This window comes from Petaurus breviceps, unplaced genomic scaffold, assembly GCF_028583685.1.
Source record: "Petaurus breviceps papuanus isolate PSGF00001 unplaced genomic scaffold, PetGlider_PUasm1.0 38, whole genome shotgun sequence".
Taxonomy (NCBI): Eukaryota; Metazoa; Chordata; class Mammalia; order Diprotodontia; family Petauridae; genus Petaurus; species Petaurus breviceps.
The window spans coordinates 51,484,599-51,511,806 of NW_027186304.1; the positions used below are offsets into that span (position 1 = coordinate 51,484,599).

The 27,208-nt window shown below is 36.2% G+C and overlaps 1 protein-coding gene across 11 annotated transcripts in view; it reads left to right on the plus strand.

Annotated features, from left to right (window-relative positions):
* Positions 1 to 27,208, plus strand: part of ASXL3 (ASXL transcriptional regulator 3) — a 302,427-nt gene that overhangs the window by 177,085 nt on the left and 98,134 nt on the right. For all 11 annotated transcript variants that reach the window (XM_069099871.1, XM_069099875.1, XM_069099878.1 and 8 more), the window contains one exon: positions 2,967 to 3,088. In XM_069099871.1, the coding sequence (XP_068955972.1) occupies positions 2,967 to 3,088 (122 nt within the window). The remainder of the gene's footprint in view (positions 1 to 2,966; positions 3,089 to 27,208) is intronic.

Here is a 27,208-nt window from a genome sequence, read left to right on the forward strand (position 1 = left end):
ACTAGATGTAAAATGGATAATTTTGATTATATTACATTAAAAAGTTTTTGCAGAAACCAAACCAGTACACCCAAGATTAGGAATAAAGCAGATAATTGGAAACAATACAGCAAGCCTATCTGATAAGACTTCATGTCTCAAATATATAGAGAACTGAGTTAAATTTATAAAAGTATAAGCCATTCTCTAATTGATAAAATTGTCAAAGGATATAAGCAGGTAGTTTTCAGATGAAGAAATCAAAGCTATCTGTAGTCATATGAAGAATTGCTCTAAATCCCTATTGAATAGAGAAATGCAAATTGAAACAACTCTGACATAGCATTCCACATATATCAGATTGGCTAGTATGACAGAAAAGGAAAATGATAAAATGTTGGAGAGGATGTAGAGAAATTGGGACACTAATGCACTGTTGGTGGAGTTGTGATCTGATCCAACCATTCTTGAGAGCAATTTGGAACTATGTCCAAAGGGCTACCAGATTGTGTATACCCTTTGATCCAGCAACACCAGTACAAGTTCTGGATCCCAAAGAGGTCAGAAAAGAGGGAAAAGGACCTACATGTACAAAAATATAGCACCCCTTTTTGTGATGGTAAAGAATTGCAAATTTGGGGGATGCCCATAAGTTTGGGAATGGATGAAAAAGTTTCCATATATAAATGTAATGGAATACTATTTTGTAATAAGAAATGAAGAACAGGCAGATTTCAGAAAAACATGGACAGGCTTACATGAACTGATACAAAGCGAAGTGAGCAGAACCAGGAGAACATTGTACATAGTTCTGCAGTGTCATGCAGTTATCAGGTGTGAACAACAGCTTTTCACAGCTATACAATAATACAAGATAATTCCAATAAATTTCATAATGGAAAATGCTGTCTACCTTCTGAGAAAGAACTGATGGAATATGAATGTAGATTGACGCATGCTAGTTTCATTTAGAAATTTTTTTTCATGGTTCTTTTCTTTTGGCCTGTTTCTTCTTTCATCTTCTTTCATTAAATCATGTTTTACATGATTGCACATACATATGCCATATCAAATTTCTTACTGCCAGGACATAATTTGGAGCTCAAATATCTTTTAAATATTAAACATTGTCTTAACATGTAATTTGAAAAAAATTAAATGCTATTAAAAAAATTAAGGATGTAGACATGGAGAACACCAAACAAAATCATCAAAAAATGTTCTTAACAGGAAATAACTGGTTACCTAAGTGGGATTTATATCAAAATTGGCTGTCTGTGTAGTCAGAATATTGATTATTTGGAGCAAAGGTAAAAATCAGATTAGAAAAAGGGCTAAAATCAAGGAGTTTGAACAGTCATTAGAGCTTGAACTTCATCTTTTCAAATAAACCACCAGTACAACAAAGTGGGAAATAGAAAAAGGAAAAAAATATTTTTTTCATGTAAAATTTTTAACTGATACTCAACAGTTGTCATAATGAGGTTATAAGCACCCAGAAAATGACATTGCCAACAAACACTTCCTCTTCCTGTCAAGAGGGATAGAAGTCAAATCAACACCACTTTAGACTACAAATTCACTTGTAAAACACAATAAAAGAGGAAGATAGATTATGAACATTATTGGTTTAAAAGCAGGGGATGTGAAAATAATTCTACAGAATGAGTATTCATGTCATTCCAATATAGTTCATAAATTACACAGACAGGAAGCCAAGATATATATATATATATATTTGAGAGAACAGATTTGTCAACATTTATATGATCCAACTAGTTGTTGTTTATTTAGAATCTGGAAAAGTTTATTTAGAATCCTAATATTTACTAGCTTTGTGACACAGGTTCAATCAGCCTGGGTTTTCTCATTCAGCTTTCTTACTCTAACCCTGCCTCCCCCACCTCTTCATTCCAGTGACACTGGACTATGCTCTTCCTCAAACATGACATTCTGTCTCCAATTCTAGGCATTTTTATTGGTTGTCCCTGACTTCTTTCAAGTCCCAGATAAAAACCTCCCTTTTATAAGGAAGTCTTTTCTGATCTCCCTTAATTCTAGTGTCTTCTCTCTTTCAATTATTTCCAGTTTATCCTGTCTCTTTTTTTGTATATAGTTTGCATATCTTCTTCCCATTAGACTGTAAGATCAGAGACTGCCTTTTGCCTTTATTGTATCTCTAGTGCTAAGCACAGTGCCTGGCTCAAAGTCATCAATTAATAAATGTTTATTGACTGACTATAAAATGGCGATTATAATAGTAATTCTCATAAGTTTGTTCAGAGGATCAAATGAGATAACCTTGAGGCACTATGTAAATGCAGTTATTGTCATCATTCATATCATCATTGCTGCTAGACATCAGTGCAGCATTTGGACCACAACCATACGTGATTTTAAGGCAGTAGAAAAGACATGCAGTCTTACGAACAGTCTAGAAAGGTGGCCATAAAGCTTTAGGTTTATAATTTTTTACTTCATTCAAATAAAACTTCTTTTTCCTGCCTGTGCTATTTAGTAGTGTTTGAGGGAAAAAGTAAGTCTCTCTAATTCAAGGAAAGGGTTGAGAATGGAAAATTTATGATAGTCTGAGAAGGGGCTAGTTTCTTCATATGTTAATAGGCAGCATTCTGATATTTATTCTTTTTGCTTCAACTGGAGAGAGATTATTTAGCCCATAATGTACTATACAGATAAAAACCCTAGCATATATAGGCATATGAATGAAGGAATGATTTTGTTTTTTTGTGTTTTTTTTTTTGTTCTGTTTTTGTTTTTGTTTTTTTTTTTTTTTTTTTGCAGTTAGCCTGTGGGGTGAGAGAGATTTAAAACGATTGCATTTCTTAAGACTTGTTTCAGGTGGACAGCATGTATTGTCCACATGTGAAGAAGCTGTTTTCTACTGGAAAGCCCCAAGAGTTGGTGATTCTAAGTGAGACTTCAATGAGTCAGACATTTATAACCTCATTTCTTTTCTCTTTTTCTAGTTTGTACAAGACAAGTATCTGAAGAAGCATCTTCCAACCGAGACTCAAGTCTTACAAATACAGCAGTGCAAAACAAGTTAGTGTCTTCCTTCCAGCAGCACACCAAAAAGGCTCTTAAACAGGTAAAGTTACATCAGTGGCATTGGAGTATTTATTCTTCAGTATGGTTTTTGGAGGATCATACATTAGAACTGGAAATGAGGCCATTTCTTTCAGTCTTCTTTTATAGCTAAATTGAGACCCTGAGAGCTTAAGTGACTTAATTAACCAAAGCCACACGGGCTCTAAGTAGGTGGACTGGGATTTGAACTCAGCCTTTTATCTCCAAATTTAGCTCTTTTTCCACTGTGCTACATGCCAACACATGGAGAGAACATATGGAACTATGTTCCAAGCAAGCCCTCTCTTTAACCACCTATGATTCCCTAGGACTTAACATTGCCTGTGTGCTTCCAACTTTTTTTGGCACTCTTTCTAGTCACTTGCAGCTTCTCAGGACTGACCCTGCTGAGGCCCTGGCACCCTATGATACCTTTACCTCCCTGTACTTTTCAGTCATACGCAGCTGCTTGAAGCCCTGTGATCACTCTACCCAAAGACAAACCCCGGTGGACAATAACCTACCTGAACTCATTGCTTCCACTTCGTCATACCCACCCAGTGATTATGAACTGCCAGTTGCCATTGTTCAGTCCCATTCTCTATCCACCAGTATCCTAATTTCTATCCCATCAAACACCCCTCAACCCTGCCTTTTCCATCTTGCTCTCTGAAATGCCAGCTCTATAGGCAACAAAACTCTGTAGTCTGGCTTCTGACCTCATCATTCAAACAAAACTGCACTCTACAAAATTTCTAATGATCTCTTAATTGCCAAATCTAATAGATTTTTCTCAGTCTTCATCCTTTTTTGACCTCTTCACAGCCTGTGATATTATCAGTCAACTTCTCTCTCATACTCTGTTTTCATGATACTGCTTTACCTGTTACTCCTCCTGGATTTTGGACTTCTGTGTCTCCCTTGCTGGATCTTCATTCATGTCATGCCAGCTAACTGTGTCCTTCAAGTCCTAGGCTCTCTTCTTTTCTCTCTCTGCCTGAGAGAGACCACTTGGTGATAATAGCTCCCATTGTTTCAGTTATCATCTATCTCTGTGCAGGTAATTCTCATACTTGTCCAGCTGTATCTCTCTTCCGACCTTGGGTCTTGTATCTCTAATTGCCAGTAACTACTCATCTGAATTGGATATCTTGTAGACATCTTAACTCACCCTGTCCAAAACTGAACTCATTCACTTTTCCCCCAAAACCTGTTCCTCTTCCTAACATCCCTTTTACTGTCAAGTGTATAACCATTATCCAAGTCACTCATTTTCACAACCTAGGTGTGATCCTTTATTCTTCATTCTTTTGTTACCCCTCCCCCATATTCAATTGGTTGTCAAATTCTTTTATTTTATCTTCATGACTTCACTCCTATGTATCCCCCTGCAACCACCCTAATGCACACCATTCTCACCTCACACTTGGACTATTGCAATAATTTGTTGATCAGTCTCCCTTGCCTCACCTTTGTTCCCTCCGATCTATCTTCCGCTCAGCTATCAAATTGATCTTCCTAAAATCACAGATGTGACGATGTTATGCCCTATTCAATAAACACCAGTGACACCCTATTTATCTTGAGGTTCAAATATAAAATCTTCGGTTTTGATTTTTTGCTCTGCTTTGTTTTGCCCTTTATAACCTGACCCCTTCCTACCTTTCCAGTCTTTTCACACCTTACTCCCTTTCATGTGCTCTGTGACCCAGTGATACCGGCTTGCCTGGCTGCTCCTCACATAAAGACATTCCATCTTCATGCTTCAGTGAGCACTTTCACTGACCATCCTCCATTACTGGGATACTTTTTGTCTTCTCCACCTCCTTGCTTTCTTCAAGTCTCAGTTAAAGTTCCACCTTCTATAGGAAGCCTTTCCTAGTCCTTCTTAATCTTAGTGCCTTCCCTCTGAGACTGCACTCCTCCTGAAGAGGTTACCCATAAAGAGGGTTAGGGTTGCTCTGGAGACCCCAAAATACCAACACGCAGGGTCCTGCCGAATAAATTTGACTCAAGTCTTCTCAGCCAAAGAAAAGTAAAATTTGTTAAAAGTTCGCTTGCATTAGACACAGAGTAAGTGTTCTAGGTAGGTCATTCTATGGTGCTCTCACTATTCTATGGCATTCTATGGCACTCTTACTATTCTGTGGCATTCTATGGAGCTTTCACACCACATGGTGTGAGATGAGGTCTTATATACAGAAGGTTGTGGAAGGAATCTAGGGGGTCTAGAGGAGGAGTTTGGGGAGGGTCTTCAGGAGGAGTTAATGAGGTCAATTAAGGGTGGGAAGTAGCTGGAGGCTACAGACAATGGTGGGCTAGGCTTTAGAGGGTAGGCTCAGGGGTGGGAAGTAGATGAACAATGGAGGACTAGGCTTAGTAGTTAGCAGTTAGTAACTAGGCTAGAGGTCTGGGCCCAGCCACAATGTAAGGCAATCAAATGAGACAATTTAATCAAGAGTCCAAGGGAGGTTCCCAGAGCCTGAACCTCAAGGACTCAAGGAGAGCTAGAGGGGGTTCCCAAGCCCATACCTCATCACTCCCACCCAATTTATCCTGTTTCTATTCTTTTTTTTTTTTTTGAGGGGAGAAGGCAGGGCAGTTAGGGTTAAGTGACTTGCCCAAGGTCACATGGCAAGTAAGTGTTAAGTGTCTGATTTGAACTCAGGTTGTCCTGACTCCAGGACCTGTGCTCTATTCACTTTGCCACCCAGCTGCCCTGTTTGTATTCTTAACAATGCATGTTTTTGTTTTTTTGTGTCCCTCACACTTAATCCAGTCTAATCCAATATACAGTTATGAAGGGACTGCTGTTTGCCAGGCACTGTACTAAGCACTGAGGATGCATCAATAAGAAAAAGTCCCTGCCCTCAAGGACTTTGCGGTCTTAGTGGGGGTGGAGGAGGACAGCACGGCACAAAGAGGCACAAAGGGATCCCTAGGGGGCACAAGGTGTTCAGGCTGTCTTGTTTTTCATAAGGGAAACTAGGCCCTTAGAGCATAGGAGGCTGAGCGAAGTGACCAGAAGAAGCCCAGTTCCTTGTGCCTCCTAGAAAAGTAAGCTCTGTAGTGCTTCACCCTCCGGCCCTTCAGTTAGAGGAGGAGGAGACTGAGAGAGGGGTGTGATGTCGTTCAGGTCTGAGGGAGCAGGATGGTGATGAGTTTAGAAGTAATGAGCTCAACCTGAGAAGAGCATGGAGTGAAGCCAGGCAGAGCAGCAGATGCAGAGTGGAGTGAGCTGAGACGTGACCCATAGCAGGTGCTTAATAAATGGTATTTAACTTAGTTATGTTTAAGTGAGCAACGTGACTCATTTTGGCTATTGTTTGGGAGATTAAAAATAGAGTGATTGTTTATAATTAAGTGAGAAGAGTATTGTAATCAAGGATATAACATCATGGAGTGTACTTTGTTAATGTTAACATATAATACACTTTAATGATTTATGATGATTGCCATATGAGTTTCATAAATATATGATGTATGTTGTAAAAAAATGGTCTACTTGTGATCCAACCTAGCCACTCTACTATTTGTTTTGTTTTTTTAGGTATTTGTTTTTATTCAGATGTTTAATTTGCAATTATAAAAATAAGAAATAAGTTTTGTTAATGTAATAGACATTATTTACATTATGCTTTGGAAGTTAACATGACAGAGTCAAGAAGCAATACTTCTGATATGTTTTTTCTGTTGTGGTAATGTCTGTAATGCTATTTTGTTATATAAGATATATCAGATTTGTTTGTATAGAAGTTATGCCTTTTAAAAAATTATATCACATTGCTCTAGACACTAAACCCTTTCACCACCCCAGAACAGGGAGTATATAGTAGTCATTTTTGTATCCTTCATAGCCCAGGTCTCATTATATTTGCTCTTTCAGAGTTCTTTATTTGGGTACATTTTTTGTTCTTAATTCTGTATGCTTATATTTGCTGAAAAAATGAGGCAGTTCAGCTGAACAGACATTTATTAAGTCCCTACTCCTTGCAAGGTACTATCCTAGGTTCAGACACCAAAAACAAATAATTTTTTATCATGGCAGATTTGGGGGTAGACTTGGATACACACAGTTTAATAAAAGGTAATTTGAGGAAAGAGGGATTTTAACTGAGTACAAAAAAATTTTAACTGAGGAGCTTTGTATTAGAACTGATACCAGAGTTGAGCCTTGAAATAACCTAGGGATCCTAAGAGAAGGGGTAAGGAGAGAGTACATTCCTACCTTAGGGGATAATCAGAGCAAAAACAGGGAGATGGGAGATCTAGATATCTAGCTCAGGAGTACAAATAACAACTAGCATTTAGACAGGTTTGGCTGGAAAAGTAGAATGTATGAAATGGAATAATATGAAGTAAATCTGGAAATGTAGGTTGAACTTATATTGTGGCATGTTTTAAATACCAGGTTGTGGCATTTATATTTTCATCTTATTATTCAGTAGGTAATCATTGAAGATTTTTGAGAACGGAGCATATAGTCTAGTCTCAAATTGGCCCCAGAAAGACAGGTTTATTTCATAGGTTCTTTGAAGTTTAAATCAACTTGAGTTAAGGAAGACATTTTGTGGGCTGTGACTCAACTGGATATTTTGTATCTACTAAATTAATCCAAACTTTTTTAATAATATAGGACTAATTCAGCTTTCATTTGCTCCTTGGGATTCAGGTTAGTGTCAGCCTTGCAATGGAATGTCTCCTCTAGTCCTTTTTAAATCTGGCTCTGTAATCATTTCTGTGGAGTGGCCCCATAAAATCTAGAAATGGATCTTACCTAGCTTCAGAGTTATTTGTCATAGAAAGAAGTGTGGCCCATAATAGATTGTGAAATGATCCTTGTAATTTCCATTTTGGTAATGAGCTCATTGAAAATAGATGGAACCTATAAGTGTTATGGGGCAGCTAGGTGGCACAGTGACTAGAGGTATCTGGCCTGAAGTTAGGGAGATGCATCTTCCTGAGTTGAAATTTGGCCTCAGATACTTACTAACTGTGTGAACCTGGGCAAGTCCCTTAGCTCTGTTTGCCTCTGTTCCTCATCTATAAAATGAGCTGAAAAAGAAATGATAAACCATTCCAGTATCTTTGCCAAGAAAACCCCAAAGTGGACTCACAAAGAATCAAATACAACTCCAAAGATTCAACAACAACAAAGATATCTTCCTTGCCAGGGGTCAGGGTGGAGTATGAAAATGATGTAATCTTGTACGCCTGACAATAAGCAGACTTTTGTACTATGCATTTCATTAATTCCAAAAAATGGAAAGAAATTCAAATGACTATTTCTCTGTAACACTAACCAGATATGCTGAGATCCAGAATATTCCATCCTTATTCCTGTTGGTTAGACAAAAAGAACTTTACATTTCAAAGATTGCTTAAAATGTTATTCAGTCAATATTTGAGCACTCACAGGGCATATGACCCTGTTGTAAGTTGATGTCTTCAAATTATATGTCACAGCAGATATTGAATTGGACAGTAGCCTGTAAGTTATAAGATGATGTAGGAAGTTCATGTTTTGAGCTTGAGGCAGCTTGATAGGGTGTAGGTTGTATTGGTATCAGGGAACATAAAAATCCTGGTACCAGCCTGGCATTAGATGACAGTTTGATAAGATATAATATATACCTGGCATTTTAAGGAGGTTGACCCCTGATGAAGGAGAAAGTCTGTAATTGAGCAGATCTGAAGAATGAAAAGATTATTATTTTTTTACATATGTCCAGGTCTGCTTGGGTAAAATCTCAAAGGTAGGAGTAGAGAAGGGCAGGACAACATGGTATTTCACTTGAATAATTATAGAATTGACTATATCGAGGGCAGGTAGAGGGAACTGATGTGGGTTTTATAGTGGCTAGAAGGCCTTGAAGGTCATGATCCTAAGGTTGTGTTTAATTTGAAAGGTGATATATCCCTATATGACTGTAAGAGATATTGTTTGTTTTTAAAAATAAATTTATTCATTACTTACATGTAATCTTAATATTAGTATGACTCAGATTATTTGAGATTTATTAGATTTGGCCAAATACTAACATAAATAAAACTCTTGTCAGTTTAGGAACATTTGACTTTAAAAGTGTCTCATGTTATAGAAGGTTAAGGGGCTTGCTCAAAATCACCCAGCTGATGAATGGGAGAACTAGAGCTGCAACCCAAGTCTCTTGACTCAATTCAATGAAGCAATCCTACAAAATATAGTAATAATAACCATGACATATATTCATATATATACATATATGTGCATTTGTTTGTATATATTTAAGATGTGAAAAGCACTTTACAAAAATTATCAATCAGAAATCCTTAAGCTCCTAAGCATTGCTTTAAGTCCTAGGGATACAGTGACAAGTGAAAGAGTGCCTGCACTTGAGGAGTTTATGACACTTATAGAGGAGTTTGTCACACTTATAGAGTGATAGGTATAAAAGTAGAAATGCTATGCTTCAATCAAGGAAAAGGAAAGTTACAGGATTTTAAGTAAAATGAGATATAATAAGAGCCAGTATTATCACCCCATAAAGCCTGGGAAAGTGCCCAGAAATTCCCATCTGCATTTTCACACTATTTCTATCTACCTTTTAATTCTCTTCTTAATTAAAGCTGCTTTTTCTGAGGTACTATCATTTAAAGGGAAAAACAAACCTTAAGTCTCATTTGATTGTTTCACTTTTTATCACTAGTGTTGTAACTGTATTGTTCTCTACGAATTTCAGCTGTGGAACAGGTTAAATATGCTTCCTTAGGTTAACCTAGGAACTTATACAGCTTTTATAATATTGAGTAAATTGGAAAGTGTGTTCTGTGCTCCAAACTGACTTAATAATGCTTTGTAAGTTAGGGACTGTGCCTACCTAAGTATTGAGAAATGCAAATGTGAGAAAAGAGAAAATTCTACTTGTGTTTAGCATGGATGGTAGAAATATAGATTTAATAGATAGATTTAACAAAGGGGTGTCTTTCATAATCTTAAAGGATAAATTTAGTAACCATAAGATCCAGCCTTCTGTGTTCCTCAATTCTGTACTCTTATCATTTAGACATTTAAGAGTTTTAAAGAGTTTCTCCAATTTTAATATGGACCATATATGTGTATATAAATACATCTCTTAAGTGGAAATATTAATAGCACCTATTTCACAGGATTGTTTTGAGTACTAAAGGAGCAAACATATATAAAATGCTTCACAAACCTTAAAGTGCTGTATAAATGCTATTATTATTATTACCACCATTATTATATGAACTTATATGTTTATATACATATATATACACATATACATATACATATAATAAGCAAGATTTGTGTCATGCCTAAGTTATTCTTTGGTTGTTAGCTACATGCCAATTATTTACTGAAAGCTTACTGATTACTGGCCCTACAAGAGTTATAAATTCCTTTTTCTGTTCGTTATTCATTTTATAACAAAAGAACAGCTTAGGTACTGGGAGAATCTGGCCCTAAATATACAAAATGCTTTTGTTTGATTAATAATTGGATTCCTATTTAAAATTCATTTCAAAGAAAAGCTAGACTAGCAGAATTTTGCTTAGATTCTCAGTAATTGCCTAATTTCATAAGCACTTGCTCTGTGTTGCATTTAAAATTGCAGCAGCTTCAGCAAATATGCCATCTTTTAAAAAATTTAAATAGCTGCATGGTTCTGTTAAACATTGGCCAAATATAATGATCTGTGTCTAAGACTGTTCTCAAAGTTCATACTGAGTCACCTTATTAACAGCCTTTAGATATAGTCCAAGATAGACAATTTATACTAAATTCTTTTCTGTAGTGAATTATGCTATACTGAGGTTCTAGGATCATAAGATAATAGATTTAAATCAGGAAATGACCCTTCTTGGACAGTTAGTCTAATTCATCGTTTTACAAGTGAGGAAACTGAGGTTCAAGGAATTATAGGTCCATAAATTTAGACCTGAAAGGTACTTAAGAAGTCATTGAGTCTAAGCTCCTCATTTTAAAGATGACAAACCTGAATCTCAGAGAGGTTAAGTTTCTTGTGCAAGGTCGCACAATCAGTGTTAAGAGTTGGGGATTTGATCCCAGGTTTACTTGCCTCTGAGCTGTAGTGATCTACAGTCCAGTGACATTGGCCTCCTTGTTGTTCCTTGAACAGCACACTGCATTTCCTGTATAGGTGTTTTCACTGGTTGTCCCTCATACCTGGAATGATTTGCCTCCTCATTTCCATCTTAAGGTGGCAAAGCCAATCACAAGCAGCTCTCCTGAGGACTACTGGCTGCTATGAATAACTTTAATGATCTAATGGCATAATATAGTGAACTCTCTATTTATTCAGCAATAAACTAGAGCAGAACATTCAAGAAACTAAAGCATAACATTCACAAAAATATAACATAGCAACATATTACTAAGGTAGCCACATAGTCTTAAACAAAATATATCATTCAGTAAGTCACAATCTCCTTAGTCAATATAAAGTGCCCATCTAAAGTCTTCTTTCATTTTGATTAGAGGGTGGCTTTCCAATCATCCTTAAGGGGGAGTGGAAAGTACAAAGGCCATCCACCCCTAGGTCACTGTAAGTTATAGTATCATCAGTCACTACTAAGTACCCAAGTAAAGTTCTGTTTCATCTTGATTTGAGGCTGGCTTCCAAACCCCACAGCTCCTCTTCCACAGGCTGACTGCTTCCAACTCTTGCCTGGACTCACACATAGGCAGCTCTCTGTTCCTGTTTCATACGACTGCTCCATTCCAAGTCCTTCTCAGTTTCTGTTTCTAGGAAGACAAAGCTTAACAGAACTACAATATTTACATACATTGCTAGCACTATCATCTTAAATCACTTTCTAACAAAGTAACACAAACCAACAAACAAAACTTCTGTCTGAGAAATCAGACATAAATCAACAATAAAGTCCCAGGACTTCTGTAAACAGCAGTGAAGCCCTCTTTCGGTACTTAATGTAAACAGCAATAAAGCACTCTTTCAGGGCTTCTGTAAACAGCAGTAATGCCCTCTTTCAGGACTTCTCTAAACAGCAGGACAATTCTCTTTCAGGGATTCTGGATAATCAGTAAAGTCCTTTTTCAGGACTTGGGTCCAAAAACAACAGTCAAGGATTTTGCCTGACAGACCGACAGACCAACAGACAGAGTGCTATAGTGTGCCAGAAACAAAAGCATTCTCCCTCTCAGTTCTGCTTGGTCCCAGCTTGTGCTTAAGCTTTTATCTGCTCTGCTCCTTCCTGTTCTGCCCTTCCTATTCCAACCTTTCAGCAAGTTCCTCCCACCATGGACTCCGTGTGCTGACTTTAGGCCTATTAAGGGCAGCACAATGTATAATGTTTCCAACAAAGACTTGACACAATCAAAGGCGAGGCTCAAAAGCATTTGAATAGCTGAAACAAGGAGCCAAGTACTACTTTGCTTGCCACCACAAAGGTTTATCTGGTTTCATTAATGTGTCACCTAAAGTCCCCTTCTGCACAAAGCCTTTCCTGATCTTCATTCTTGTGCCTTCCCTCTATCTTCTCCAGGAAAGTGACTTGCCTACTAGTTACACAAATAGTATACGCAAATAGTGAGTGACAGAGGCAGGATTTAAAAATACGTCTTCTGACCCCAAATCCAGTGCTGTTTCTACTAAACTACAGTATAATATATGTAAAGTGAACAACAATCTGGAGAAAGAGAAACTTAGCAATAACATTAAAAGAAAACATAATCTCCATACAGTCAAAACATAGGATGTATAGAGACAGCATAAAGATTATAGGTCTCCCAAAAGAATATTGTTGAAAAGCTCCAAACACTTTTTAATGCAATTGACAATACAAGAAATTTGGCCAGAACTGATAAATGTCAAAAATAAAGTACCAATGAGAAGAATCTACAGATCAACACAAGAGAAGAAAAAAACTATCAAAACTCAAGATATGTAGTGGTTAAATTTAACAATCCACTGATGAACAATAAATTTTTGAAGCCACCAGGAGAAAGACTACTAATATAAATAAAAGTAAGTTCAAAGAGCATTAGACCATTGCACACCCTGCAGAAACTGCAGGAGTGAATGGAATTGAAGAGGTTTCCCACTAAGAGGGTTAGGGTTGCTTTGGAGACCCCCAAAAACCAACATGCTCGGTCCTGCTGAAAGAACTCGACTCAAGTCTTCTCTCAGCCAAAGAAAAGTAAAGTTGATTAAAAGTTCGCTTGTATCAGACACAGAGTAAGTCTGTGCTAGGTCATTCTGTGGCATTCTCACTCTTCTGTGGGGCTCTCTTCTTCTATGAAGCTCTTACAAACATGAAGACAGGATGGGGTCTTATATACAGAAGGTTGTGGGAGGAATCTAGGGGAGGAGTTTGGGGAGGGTCTTCAGGAGGAGTTAATGAGGTCAATGAGTGATTAAGGGTGGGAAAGTAGCTGGAGGCTACAGACAATGGTGGGCTTGGCCAGTTCAAGGGTGTATTAATATTTTGATAGGCTCAAGGGTGGGAAGTAGATGAACAATGGAGGGATAGGCTAGTAACTAGGCTAGAGTTAGTAGTTACTGATTAGTAACTAGGCTAGAGGTCTGGGCCCAGCCACAATGTAAGGCTTAATTCCTCATGCAAATGCCTCATCAAATGAGATGATTTGATCAGATTTCAAGGGGATTCCCAGAGCCCATACCTCATCAGAATGAGATGTTTCCAAGAGCAAAATAATTTAATGTAAAACCTAAGATGGCCTCCTGTGAAACTCTGACCCTAACCATTATTGAGAAAAGGTGGTTGTTCAATAAATGAGTCATTTAAAACATTCCTAGAAAAGAAATCAGACTTGAAGAAATTATTTGATTCTTGAGCACCTCAGACAACAGAAATACAAGAAGGCAAACAAACAACAGTAACCAAGAACAGTAATAGCAAAAAATAACAACAAAGAGACAAGAGATTTCTTTTTAAATGATCCCAAGGTAACAAGTGAAAGCAGGAGCTAAATAGAAGTGATGGTGTAGAAATAGGCATGAATCAACATAGACTAACCTTTACAACATTTTACATACAGGTAAATCAGTATTTTTTGTGGATCTGAATTATAGCATCTGAAAGCACATAAAAGGTGAGAAAGAAGACAGAGAAGAATAAGTGGTATATGCTATTCAAGTCAAAAGCTAACAATGATAAGGAGACAAAAGGAGAGATTAAAAAATAGGGAATAAGGGGCCACCAGGTAGCATAGTGAGTAAGAGTACCGGCCCCAGAGTTGGGATGACCTGGGATCAAATCTGGGCTCAGATACCTACCACCACACCCAGAAATAACTGGCCATGTAACCTTGAGCAAGTTACGTAACTCCAGTTGCTTTAAAAAAAAAAAAAGAAAAATGGGGAGTAAGAGGGAAATTGTACTTTTCCAGTGGGGATGGAGAACACAGGTTAATGTTCCCATGGGAGGAGAGAGAGTTCTGTGAGGGCAATTGGTGTTTACAATGGGTATAATCTGCAGGGATTTGATGCTTAGTCTCATTTTGCCACAGGAGAAGTGGAATCAGAGAATCTGGGGACAGTTGACACCTAGAAGAGTGGGAGGGCAAAGAATTAAAGGAGAGATTTTTAAGCAGATGGGATTCAATGATGCAATAAGTTCTTCATCACTGTAGAAAATGTTATTTTTAAGAATTTTAGGTATTTTATTTTTCCCAATCATGTATAAAAACAATTTTGACATTAGTTTTTAAAAACTATTTTATTTTCCCCAGTTACCTGTAAAGACAATTTTTAACATGCATTAAAAAAAATTTTGAATTTCAAATTTTCTCTCTCCCTCTCCCACCTACCCCCTTACCTGAGATAGTAAGCAGTTTAATATAGATTATACATATTTAATCATGCAAAATATATTACCATTTTAGTTGTTATAAAAGAAGAAACAGACCCCAAAGGGGAAAAAAACACAAAAAATAGTATCCTTTGACCTGTTTGCAGACTAATTCAGTTCTTTCTCTGGATGAGGACATTTTTCATCATAAGTCCTGTGGAATTGTCTTGGATCATTGGTATTGCTGAAAATAGTCGTCATTCACAGTTGATCATCGTGTAATATTGCTGTTACTTGTAAAATGTTCTTATAGTTCAGCTTACATCCCTTTGTATCAAATCATGTAAGTCTTTGCACGTTTTTCTGAAATCCACCTACTCATCAGTTCTTATAGCTCAGTAATATTCCATCTCAATCATATACCACAACTTGTTCAGCCATTCTGCAGTTGATGGGCATCCTCTCAATTTCCAATTCTTTGCCACCACAAAACAACTTCTATAAATACTGGTGTACAATAGGTCCTTCTCCCCTCCTTATTTTTATTTTGTTGGGTTATAATAGTAGTATTATTGTGGGTTATAATAGTAGTAGTATTGCTATATCAAAGGGTATGCGTAGTTATATAGCCCTTTGGTCATAGTCCAAATTGCTTGCCAGTATGGTTGGATCAGTTGTCCCAATTTTCCCATATCCCCTCCAACATTATTTTTTTTTCTGTCATATTAGCCAATCTGTTAGGTGTGAGGTGGTACTGCAGGGTTGGTTTGAATTGTATTTCTCTATTCAATAGGGATTTAGAGCAATTTCTTCATATGACAATAGATAGCTTTGATTTTTTTTTTATCTGAAAATTGCCTTTTTATATCCTTTGACCACTTACCATTTGGGGGATGGTTTGTACTCTTATAAATTTGTTTTTTTTGGGGGGGAAGGACAGTTGGGGCTAAATAACTTGCCTAAGGTCACACGGCTTGTTTTTGTATCAAGTGTCTGAGGCTGGATTTGAACTCAGGTCCTCCTGACTCCAGGGTGGGTGCTCTATTCACTGCACCACCTAGCCACCTCTACTCTTTTTTTTTTTTTCCATCTCTATTTATTTATTTATTTATTGTTACAAATTTTCTCCCCATTTTTCCCCTACCCCCCCCAAATATCAGTCCCACAGGATATCCTCTCTTCCAATCTGCTCTCTCCCATATCTACTCCTATACCCCTTTCAACTTTTCCAGTAGATCTCTATGCCCCAGTGCCTGTATCTTATTTCCCAATTATATTTAAAAATAGTATTGATAATAGTATATATATATATATATATATATATATACACACATACACACATATATACACCTACACACATATTTGCATATTTGATTTTAAAACTTTGAATTCCAGATTCATTCTCTTCCTCCCTTATCACCCACCCTTACTGGCAAGATAAGCAGTTCAATATAGGATGTACATGTGTGGCTAATGCAAAACAATAACATCTTAGATATATTGTAAAAGACTGACTGTATTTCCCTCCCTCCTATCCCACCTCCCACTTGTTCTATTCTCTACTTTAATCCCTTTTCAAAATTGGGTGCTTCCAACTTCCCTCCACCCCAGCCTGCCCTCCCTTCCATCATACCCCCTGTCATCCCCTTCCCCCCTACTCTCCTGGAGGGTGAGATACCCTATTTAGTGTGTATTTCATTCCCTCCCTAAGCCAAATTCAATGGGAATAAGGTTGACTCATTCTCTTTTGCCTTCCTATTCTTCCCCTCCATTGTAACCATTTTCCCTTGCCTCTTCTCTATGATATAGTTTACCCCATTCTGTCTCTCCCCATCTCCTCTCATTATATTCCTTTCTCACCTCTTAATTTCACCTTTTAAGTATCATCCTTTCCTGTTAAATTGGTCCTGTGCCCTCTATCTATGTATACCTGTAAACATATATTCACATATGTATTCATATACCCATATACCCTCATATATATATTTCTATTCCCTTCAACTACTGAGAAAAGTTTCATAAGTTACAATTATTGTTTTTCCATGTAGGAATGTTAATAGTTCAATTTTGATAAGTTCCTTATGATTTCTTTTCCCTGTTTACCTTCTCATGCTTTTCTTGCTTCTTGTATCTGAATGTCAAATTTTCTATTCAACTCTAGTTTTTTCAGCAAGAATGCTTGAAAGTCCTCTATTCCACTGAATGACCATATTTTCTCCTGAAACATGATAATCAATTTTGTTGGGTAGGTGATTTTTATTGGTTTTAATCCCAGCTCCTTTGACCTCTGGAATATCATATTCCAAGCCCTTCGATCACTCAGTGTAGAAGCTGCCAGAACCTGGGTTATCCTGATTGTGTTTCCACAATATTCAAATTGTTTCTTCCTGGCTGCTTGTAATATTTTCTCCTTAATCTGGTAATTCCAGAACCTGGCTATAATATTCCTAGGAGTTTTCTTTTTGGGATCTTTTTCAGGAGGTCATCAGTGGATTCTTTCAACCTCTATTTTGACCCTCTGATTCTAAAACATCAGGGCAGCTTTCTTTGAGAACTTCCTGGAGGATGATTTCTAGGTTCTTACTTTGATCCTGGCTTTCAGGTAGTCCAATAATTTTTAAATGATCTCTCCTGGATCTATTTTCCAGGTCAGTGGTTTTTCCCATCAGACATTTCTCATTGCTTTTCACATTTCATTTGTTTGGATCTGTTTAACAGCATCTTGATTTCTCATAAAGTCATCATTTTCCATTTGCTCCAGTCTAATTCTGAAGCCATGATTCTCCTCATTGAGCTTTTGAGATTCTTTTTCCATCTGGCAAATTTTGCTTTTTAAGGCATTCTTCTCCTCATTGCCTTTTTGAGCCTCCTTTGCCATTTGAGTCAGTCTGTTTTTTAAGGTATTATTTTCTTCAGTCAGGCTGTTGACTCTCATTTCATAATTTTCTTGCATTGTCCTCATTTCTCTTCCCAATTTTTCCTCCATTTCTCTTACCTGCTTCTTAAGGTCCTCTATGGCCTGTAACCAGCTTGTATTTTCCTTTGAAGCTTTTGGTGCAGGAGTTCTGACTTCACTGTTTTCCTCCTGCTCCATGCCTTGCTCCTTCTTATCCCCAAAATAGCAGTGTTATGTTGGAATCTTCTGTCTGCTTTGTTTCCTTTGCCTGCTCATTTTGCCACTCAACGATTTGACTTTTGGGCTTTTTGCCACAGTAGGACTCTGCCACCAGACAGGGGAGCTTTCGTCCCAAATGCTGGGGTTTTCTCAGCTGCCGGAGGTGTTAGATGGGTGCCCCCTCTGAGTTCTCTACACGCTCTGGCAAGCTGGACACACACCCCAGGACCTCCACCCTAGACTTCAATCCAGATCCAAAAAGGTTAAAGCAAGAGCAATTACTCCCCAGAATGGTGCTTGGTCTCCTGACACCCTGCAGGCCAGGAGCTGAAGCTGCATCCCGTAGCTGGCTGTGCCTGCAGCTGGGGCTCAGCGGCTTCTTGCCCCAGGGGCAAAAGCCACCCACTCCCACTTACTGAGTCCCAAAGTCCAGACTGCACTGACCTCTCACTTTGTCCTTCACTTCTGTGTTTTGATAAATCCGGAAACAGCCACAGCTGCTGCTGATCTGTAGTCCCTCAGGCTGGCAGCTGGTCAGGCCCACCTGGGGCTAAAGCCTCAGTGTATGGCTGGGCTCACCTCCCAAATCACTGTGGTGGACTATTCCTGCTGGCTTGCCAGGGTGTCCTCAGTGGGAGGTTAGTTTCTTTGTGTCATTTTGTGGGTTCTGCAGCTCCAAAGTTTGTTTAGAGTCCCCTTTTTACATGGATTGGGGAAGGTCGAAGCCAGAGCAACTTCCCCTCCACTGTAAAATCTCATTCATACCTCTTTCATGTGAGATAATTTCCCCCTTTATACCTCTGCCTTCCTCCTTTAACCAGCGCAATCATCTTTCTTACCTCTTAATTTCTTTCTTTTATATATAGTCCTATCATACTCAACTCATACCTGTGCTTTTTCTAGGCGTACTTCTGCTTGCCATAGTAGTCATAACATTCTTAGAAGTTACAAGTATCATCTTCCCATGTAGGAATATCTTCAGTTTATTGAATCTCTTATTGTTTTCTCATCACTGTATATCTTTTTATGTTTCTCTTGAGTTTTGTGTTTGAAAATCAGATTTTTTATTCAGCTTTCATTTCTTCATCAGGAACGCTTTAAAAGGCTTCTATTTCATTAAAATGCCATTTTCCCCTTGAAAGATTACCTCAGTTTTCCTGGGTAGATGATTCTAATTTGTAATCCTAACTTCTTTATCCTTTGTGATATATTTCAAACTCTCTATTCTTTTAATGTAGAAGCTGCTATATCTTAAGTGTTATTATGACTAGGGCTCCATGATATTTGAATTGTTTCTTTTTGGCTCCTTGTAATATTTTCTCCTTGACCTGGGAGTTCTAGAATTTGGCTATAATATTCTTGTGTGGGTTGATTTTTGTGATCTCTTTTAAGAGGTGATTGATGGATTCTTTCAATATCCATTTTACTCTCTGGCTCTAGGATATGAGGAGCAGTATTATTTGACAATTTTCTGAAAGATGATGTTGATTGACCAGGCTCAATTTTTGATCATGATTTTTAGGTAGTCCGGTAATTTTAAAATTATTTCTCTTTGATATGTCTTCCAGGTCACTTGTTTTTCCAGTGAGATATTTCACATTTTCTCCTATTTTTTTCATTCTTTTCATTTTGTTTTATTATTTCTTCATGTCCCTTGTAATCATTAGCTTTGTAATTAACTTTCCATATTCTGATTTTTAAGGACTTATTTTCTTCAGCAACCTTTTGCGCCTCCTTTTTCATTTGGCAAATTCTGCTTTGTAAACAGTTCTTTCCTTCAGTGAATTTTTAAAACTTTTCCATTTGTCAGCTTTTGCTTTTTAGTGAATTCTTCTCTTTAGTAGAGTTTGATGCATTTTATATCATATGTTATATTTTAAGGTGTTCTTTTCTTCAGTATTTTTTTTTTGCTTTTTGAAGGACAAATGGGGTTAAGTGACTTTCTCAAGGTCATACTGCTAGTTTGTGTGTGTGTGTGTGTGTGTGTCTGAGGCTGGATTTGAACTCAGGTATTCCTGACTCTAAGGCCGGTGTTCTATTCACTGAGCCACCTAGCCACCCATCTTCAGTATTTTTTATGCCTCCTTTACCAAGCTGTCAACTTTTTTTTACGATTTTCTTGCATCATTTTCATTTCTTTTCCTAATTTTTTTTCTCTATCACTCTTATTTGAGTTTCCAAATCTTTTTTGAGTTCTTGTAGGAGTTTTTTTGTTGTTGTTGGGGTTTTGTTTTTTTTTTGGTACCGGAGACCAGTTTACATTTTTTTAAAGCTCTGTGTGTAGCTATTTTGACATTTTCTTCTTCTGTGCTTTTGCTTTGTTTCTCCCTATCATCATAGTAACTTTCTATAGTCAGGTTCTCTTTTTTGGTTTTGTTCTTTGCTCACTTTTTCAATTCTTGACTTTAAACTTTATGCCAACATTGGTCTCTGCTCCTGGGCTTGAGGGGGTACCATCCTAAGTTTCAGGCTTTTCTTGCTGCTCTTTTAAGAGCCGGTTCATAGTAAATTTTTGTTCTTCTAGGGTGTTATGATCTACAGAAGGAATCTGCTCTTCTCACTAGTGCTTTTGTCTTTGAGCAACCACAAGCACTTTTTCCCGCCCTAAAGCTCTGCCCAGTCCCTATTCCCACTAGTATTCCTCCCTACCCTGGAACAACAACCCTTAATTGCTTATAGACAATACACCAGAGTTCCTGGTGCTAGCTAAAAGTCCCATGTAATTTCTTTCTGACCAGTTGTCTCACCTCTTACCATCTGTGGGCTGAGAGCTCTGGAAGCCTCCATAGCTGATTCAGTCAACAATCCTTCACTCCCTCTCCCCCAAGTCCTACTTCTGGCTTGCCTAAGTATGTCTTATGTTGGACTATACTCTGTTCTCACCCCAATGAGACCATTTTTGCTGAACTAAATTGTCTTGGACTAGAAATGTCTTTCATTCCATCCTTTTGTTGGTTCTGCCACTATAAAATTCATTTTGAGGTGTTATTTTAAAGTTGTTTAGAGGGGGATTTTGGAGAGCCCAGGTGAATCCCTTCCTTTACTCCACCATCTTTTCTTTTCCTGGTCATTGGTATTTCTAAGATTGAGACACAGTAGGAAAACAAGGACAGTGCAAGGTCTCTAAGACACTAACATAGAAACTAGAAGAAGGAACCCAGAATAGAAACCTTAGAAGCTCTAATTCCATGAGGAATTCAGAAAGTAAAGAATGAAATAAGAATGAGTGATTATTCAAAGACCAAACTCTAAAAAAGAAAAAAGAAATAAATAATGAAGTCAATGAGGGAAAGAAATTCTTGTCAGGAAAAAGGTTCAAAAATAATATTAGAAATTAATAATGCAAGTTAAAGGGATGGAGACAAATGGGAATTTTATTACTTATCTAAAAGGGAAAAATCAGGAAGAGTTAAACTTACATAAATAAGAAAGAAAAAGAAACTAATAAGGAAAACTTCAAAATTAGGGATAGGTTTGTTTTTTTTTTGTTTTGTTTTGTATTTCTGCTTTTTGGAGGACAATTGGGGTTAAGTAACTTGCCCAAGGTCACAACACAGCTAGTTTGTGTGTGTGTGTGTGTGTGTGTGTGTGTGTGTATGTGTTAAGTGTCTAAGGCTGGATATGAACTCGGGTCCTCCTGACTCCAGAGCCAGTGCTCTACTCACTACACCACCTAGCCACCCCAAAGGTTTTTTTTTAAACCAACTATGAAACAGGGTATTTACAGGGAGAAAAGACTTAGTGGAAAGAGTTGCCTTAACATAAATTTAATAAATTTATTATAATTAAAAAGATGTAGTGCTGTGTTTCTAGAATTTGAGGAGAAATCCTATTTTGGTGGAATAAGGAAACACCATCTTCTGAGACAAATGGAGGAACTTATAACTCATATTATTGTAAATGTGAATGGATTAAACAATCCAATGAAATGAAAAGTGACAGATTGAATAAGTATATAAAAGCCTCACAATCTGTTGCTTCGAAGAAATAAATTTAAAAGAGAAAGACCTACACAAAATAAAACTGAGGAACTATAATGTGTAATACTATTCAATAAATGAATTCAAAATGGTAGGCATTGCAGCCTTACTTTCAGATATGGCAAAAACAAGTTTTCAAAATACAATAATGGATAATCACACTACATTACACTCAAAAGAACGATAGAGAGCAAACCAATATAAAATTAAATTTATATGCTTATCATAAACTTAAACATTTTATCATATAGATTCACAAAAGAAATACTCACTGAACTAAAAGAAGGTATAGATAGTAACACATTGTTGTGATTTCAGTTTCCCTATCTCAGTTTTGTGTAAGTATAATAGAAAGATAAACAAAATGTTAAATATAGAATGTTCAACAGCTTAGGCTAAAAGATTTATGACATCTAAATGGGACTGATATACATCTCTTTGTGTGTGTGTATATACACACATATCCACATGCATACATATATGTGTGCATATATGTGTATCTCAGCATCATGTGTTGAGTTCACAAAAAATGATATTTTATTAGGGCATAGAGATTTTACAAACAAATCTAAAAAAGCAGAAATGGTAAAAATGTATTCACAGACTATAATAAAAAATAACCAGTTAAGAGAATATACACAAAAGACAGGCTCAAATGGAGAATTAACAATGAAATCCTAAGTAGTGAATGAGCCCACAAACAAATCATAGAAAAAAATTCTAATTATTGTGAAAGAAAATGACAATATGAAAGAATATTCCAAAACTTCAGGGTTTCAACTAAAAGGTATCCTCGAGGGAAAAATATCGTATTTCAGCCAACATGTCATCAATAGAAAATTATGATTAATGATGTATATATATTTAGAAATCAGAAAATCAACAAATAAACAGAGCTAAAAGTATCATAGAAGAGGCATTATCAAAATTAGAAAGAAACATATAAATGAAAAAGTAACAAATTTTAGAAATGAAAACAAAACTAAAAGCCAGTTCTTTGAAAAGAATAATAGAATTAACAGATCTTTAATCAGTTTTATTAAAAATAGACAGAAGGTCAAATCAGCAAAATAGCAAATGAACAAGGTAAAATCATAAACCCATAAGAAAGAAAAATAACCAGACTCTATTATGCAATTATGTGCTAATAAAACTGAGACCACAAAAGGAGTAGAGGAATACTTTCAAAAATACAAACTTATAAATATAGAAATGATAAGAAAATAGAAAGGAAAATAACCCTATTTTATTTCCCTCCTTGAAAAATGGCAAAAGGTGACAAAAAATGTAAATAGCCAATGTGACAGAGATTCTGAGAAGTTAGTCACTCTGGTGCATTTTTGGTAGAGTTGTGAATCAGTGCAGCCATTTTGGAAAGCAATTTGGAATTATGTAACAAGGTGACCAAAATGTCTATATCCTTTGACCCGCAGGTTCCATTTCTAGGCTTATACCCCAAAGAGAACATTGATAAGAATACAATCACTTTATACTTAATAATATTTATAGCAATACTTTTTTGATGGAAAAAATTGAAGACAAGATAGATGCCCAGAGATTGGGGAAATTCTTAAATAAATTATGTCCCATATAATGGAATATTACTGTACTGTAAGAAATGAGTATGATGAATACAGAGAAACATGGAAAAATCTGCATGAACTAGAGCTGTGAAATAAGCTGAGCCAAGAAAGTCATATAAACAATAACTACAATATTGTGAAAGGAAAAAATAACCACAGAATAACCCAAAATTCATGTTGCAAAGTTATAAAGAACAAGCATGAAAAGGTACTCCCCACTCCACCCCTTTACCAAGATGAGAGTCTCACAAGTGTTGCACATTGCACATATTTTCAGACTTATTCGTTGTATTGATCAGTTATGCTGATTTCTTTCCCCCTCTTTTGACAATTAAAAAAATATGATGACACTGTGGGAGGAATAATCAAAAATCTTCAAATATATTTGCATAAATAATCGATAATTTAGCAGGAGTTTTTTTTTAAAAGCACATATACCAATATCTGAGGAATGGCATGATATTTGATTAATGCTTCCCCCCTTCCTGTTACTACCTTAAAATTTTAACTTTTAATCCTTTTGAATATTAGAGAAAAAAAATGAAAAAGGACTGAGCAAGACGGAATTTTATTATGATGGAAAATGACATGGTATTAAAACATAACCTTTCCCTTTCCTCTATGCCAGTTTATCTGAAAGCCTTCATTATTTATTTAGGGTAATAGAACTTTTATAAAGTCACAGATTCCTTTCTTTTATATGGCAGAGCAGATTCATTTTTGCTATTTTGCTGTAACTTGTTATTTCTGACCAATACTGTGAAATTTCAAAGGTTATGTTGAATAATAGTTTCTGAACATGGGCATTGACATTTACAACCAGTAAGAATGTGAGGTGCTGATGTCTAATGCAACCAGATGTTTAGTATGTGTTCATTTTAATTATTTAAATTTTAACATTCACAGAATGTGATATTTTAAAATCTCCAATGAAGTATTTACTATATTAATTCATTATCCATATGCTATTATATTGTTTTTCTATCAGTTCCATAGCAAAATAAAATGGGCATCATCTCTTTATGATATAGATTTCAATATCTTCCAACTTGTGTGTTCTGCTTTTTCTATTGTAGAATAGAAATTAAAACCATTCCCTCGTTTTTTAATTTTCTAAGAAGCTCCTTGAATTAAAATGTTTGAGATATAATTTACTGATTCAGAGAAAATTGTCCTGCCTTGTAAAGAGTATGTGGGGGCAAGTCTTTGATAACTCTTCTGACTACTTTCTCTTAAATCTTACCTTCCAAGTTATGGTCAGATCTATGATCTATGACTCTTCAGTGCAATCTTGAGTTTTTGGGGTTTTTTTAAAGAATTTTTTTGCAGTTAGCCTTTAGCTATATTTTTGTCGTTTTGTTTTATTATTCTAATGTTCATTTCTGCTAGATGTGTTAATCCTAGAATTTTCTATTATTGGAGAAACTTTGGAAGTATTTATTAAAGTTTTGTAATCCTAATTGTCTATGTCTTATAGAATTGATTAAATATGTATGTGATTTGAGTAAGAGAATATTTTATATCAGAAAAACTGTGAGATTATGATCTTATAGTAGAATCAATTTATACTTGTTTTCAGTTTGTTTAAGCTTGGGATTTTAATTTCTTTTAGGTTTTTAGCTGTGTTGAAATTCTTTCATGGTGTTTTTCATCAGGATATATTGTTGTATAAAGCCTAAAGAGAATAGAAGAGATTTTTTACATCTCTCATGAGAAATTAAATGTGAACTTCATACAGCGAAATTTGACCTTTTCTCTTTTGTGGCAGACTGAAAACTACAGTAAGGTTAACTATATTATTTCACACTTTTATGACTTTTTCTTAAATTTCTGCAGATGTAATAAAACATTATAAATATAATTTTTGTTATCATGATGATGTGCTGTACTTCCTTAAAGAGAATTCAAGGACGTTAAAATTTTTTGTTTTCAAGTATTCCTGTGACTGAATAGGATTATCCAGGTTTGCAATATTACTGTCCACTCTGAGTCACAATGACAAATTGCAGTTTATTATATACATTAAGCTTTTGTTGCTCACCCAGATTATCTTGTGAGTTTTAATAGGATTCAATACTGTTCATCTAACTCTCCTGTTACCTAAATTGTTGCCAAGTAATAGCTTCAAGATACATTGGTATCTACTGCACAATTCATGAACATTTTAGTGCTTCCCAAGTAAGGGAATTAGTTCTGACCTCGAGTGAATGCATTTTCTATAGGTGTGTGTGCCTGTCGGTGTGCATGCATACCATGTCAGTGTCGCCGTGTCTGTGTTTATATATTTTTATGTGTCTGTCTGTATGTGAATGTTTATATTCTATAGGGAAAGGGCCAGTTCCTAGTGATTTAGGATTTGAGATATAGGGAAAACATAATAAAAGAGTTTTTCTTTGTCACAATACTGCTCCCATTCCCATGGTCTGACTTCATTCCAAAATAAACATGATCCTGATTTCATATTTAGCTTTCCTGGAAGGTAATTACTGTAAACTTGGCATAAGTTTAAACAGATAAACTTTTTTGTCATCCTCCTCATATGCGTGTCTACCTCTTGTCCTTCATTCTTGCTACATGATCAGCACACTACCTTTTCAATATTCCAGATGTTTTTGATGTGTTTTTAGCTCCTCCTGGTAATTAATTCTCTCCTGGTTGTGCACGGGTTCTTTCAGTTGCTCTGTGGTCAGTTTGTAACTTTAATTCTTTGTAGACTATTTTATTCTATAATTCATAGCTATAATATATAGCAACACCAGAAATAAAGGCTGATTATGGGGTCATTGGATCATAGGTTTAGAATTAGAAGGGATCTTAGAGGACATCAAGTCCGACCTCTTCATTTTAGAGATGAATTAACTGAGTCACAGAGAGATTAAATTACTTGCCCAGGGCCATAGAGAGCTAGTATGTATCTGAAATGGAATTTGAATTCAGATTTTCCTTGGTTGGAGTTCATTGCCCTCTTCAATGTGCCATGCTACCTTTTCTGCTAGAAAAACTTGGGGTTATTAAAAGCATTACACAATTTTCCAAATGCAATGTAATGTTGTTCTCTCTCATCAATTCTTGTCATAGTTCATTATCCATCTGTAGACAAAATAAGTCCAACATAGAGGAACTGATAGATCAGTTCTAGAGGCTGTCCAATCAACCATATATCAGAGTTTGTACACTAAATATTCTTCATCCATTTCGTTTTTCTTGTGTGCATAGTTGGGCTGGACTTTTTTGAATTATAAATTTCATGTAAGAGTCTCTGTACTGTTTTTTCCAAATGGCATAATGATAATACCATCTGTAAACAGGAACATATGGAGAACCTCACAGTCTATGAGGAAACCTTATTTCATTTGGACTGTTAGCCAAATTCCAAGGCAATGGTAAACACTTTGGTTAAGCATGTCTCATCAACTATTAATAATCAGATGATTATTGAGCAAAGTTCTTTCTATTATTAACATCTTTCAAGACATTTTGTATAATTTTTAATACATATATGGAAGATACATTTTTAGAGGAGACTCAAAGCAGCAGTTTGCTCCACTGAATTTCAAAGTCGTTTTTAGTTGATTCACTTCAACAAACATTGATTAAACATCTATTATGTATTAGGCAACATGGTAGACATTGGGTATATGAAAATAGAACTGAAAAATAATCTC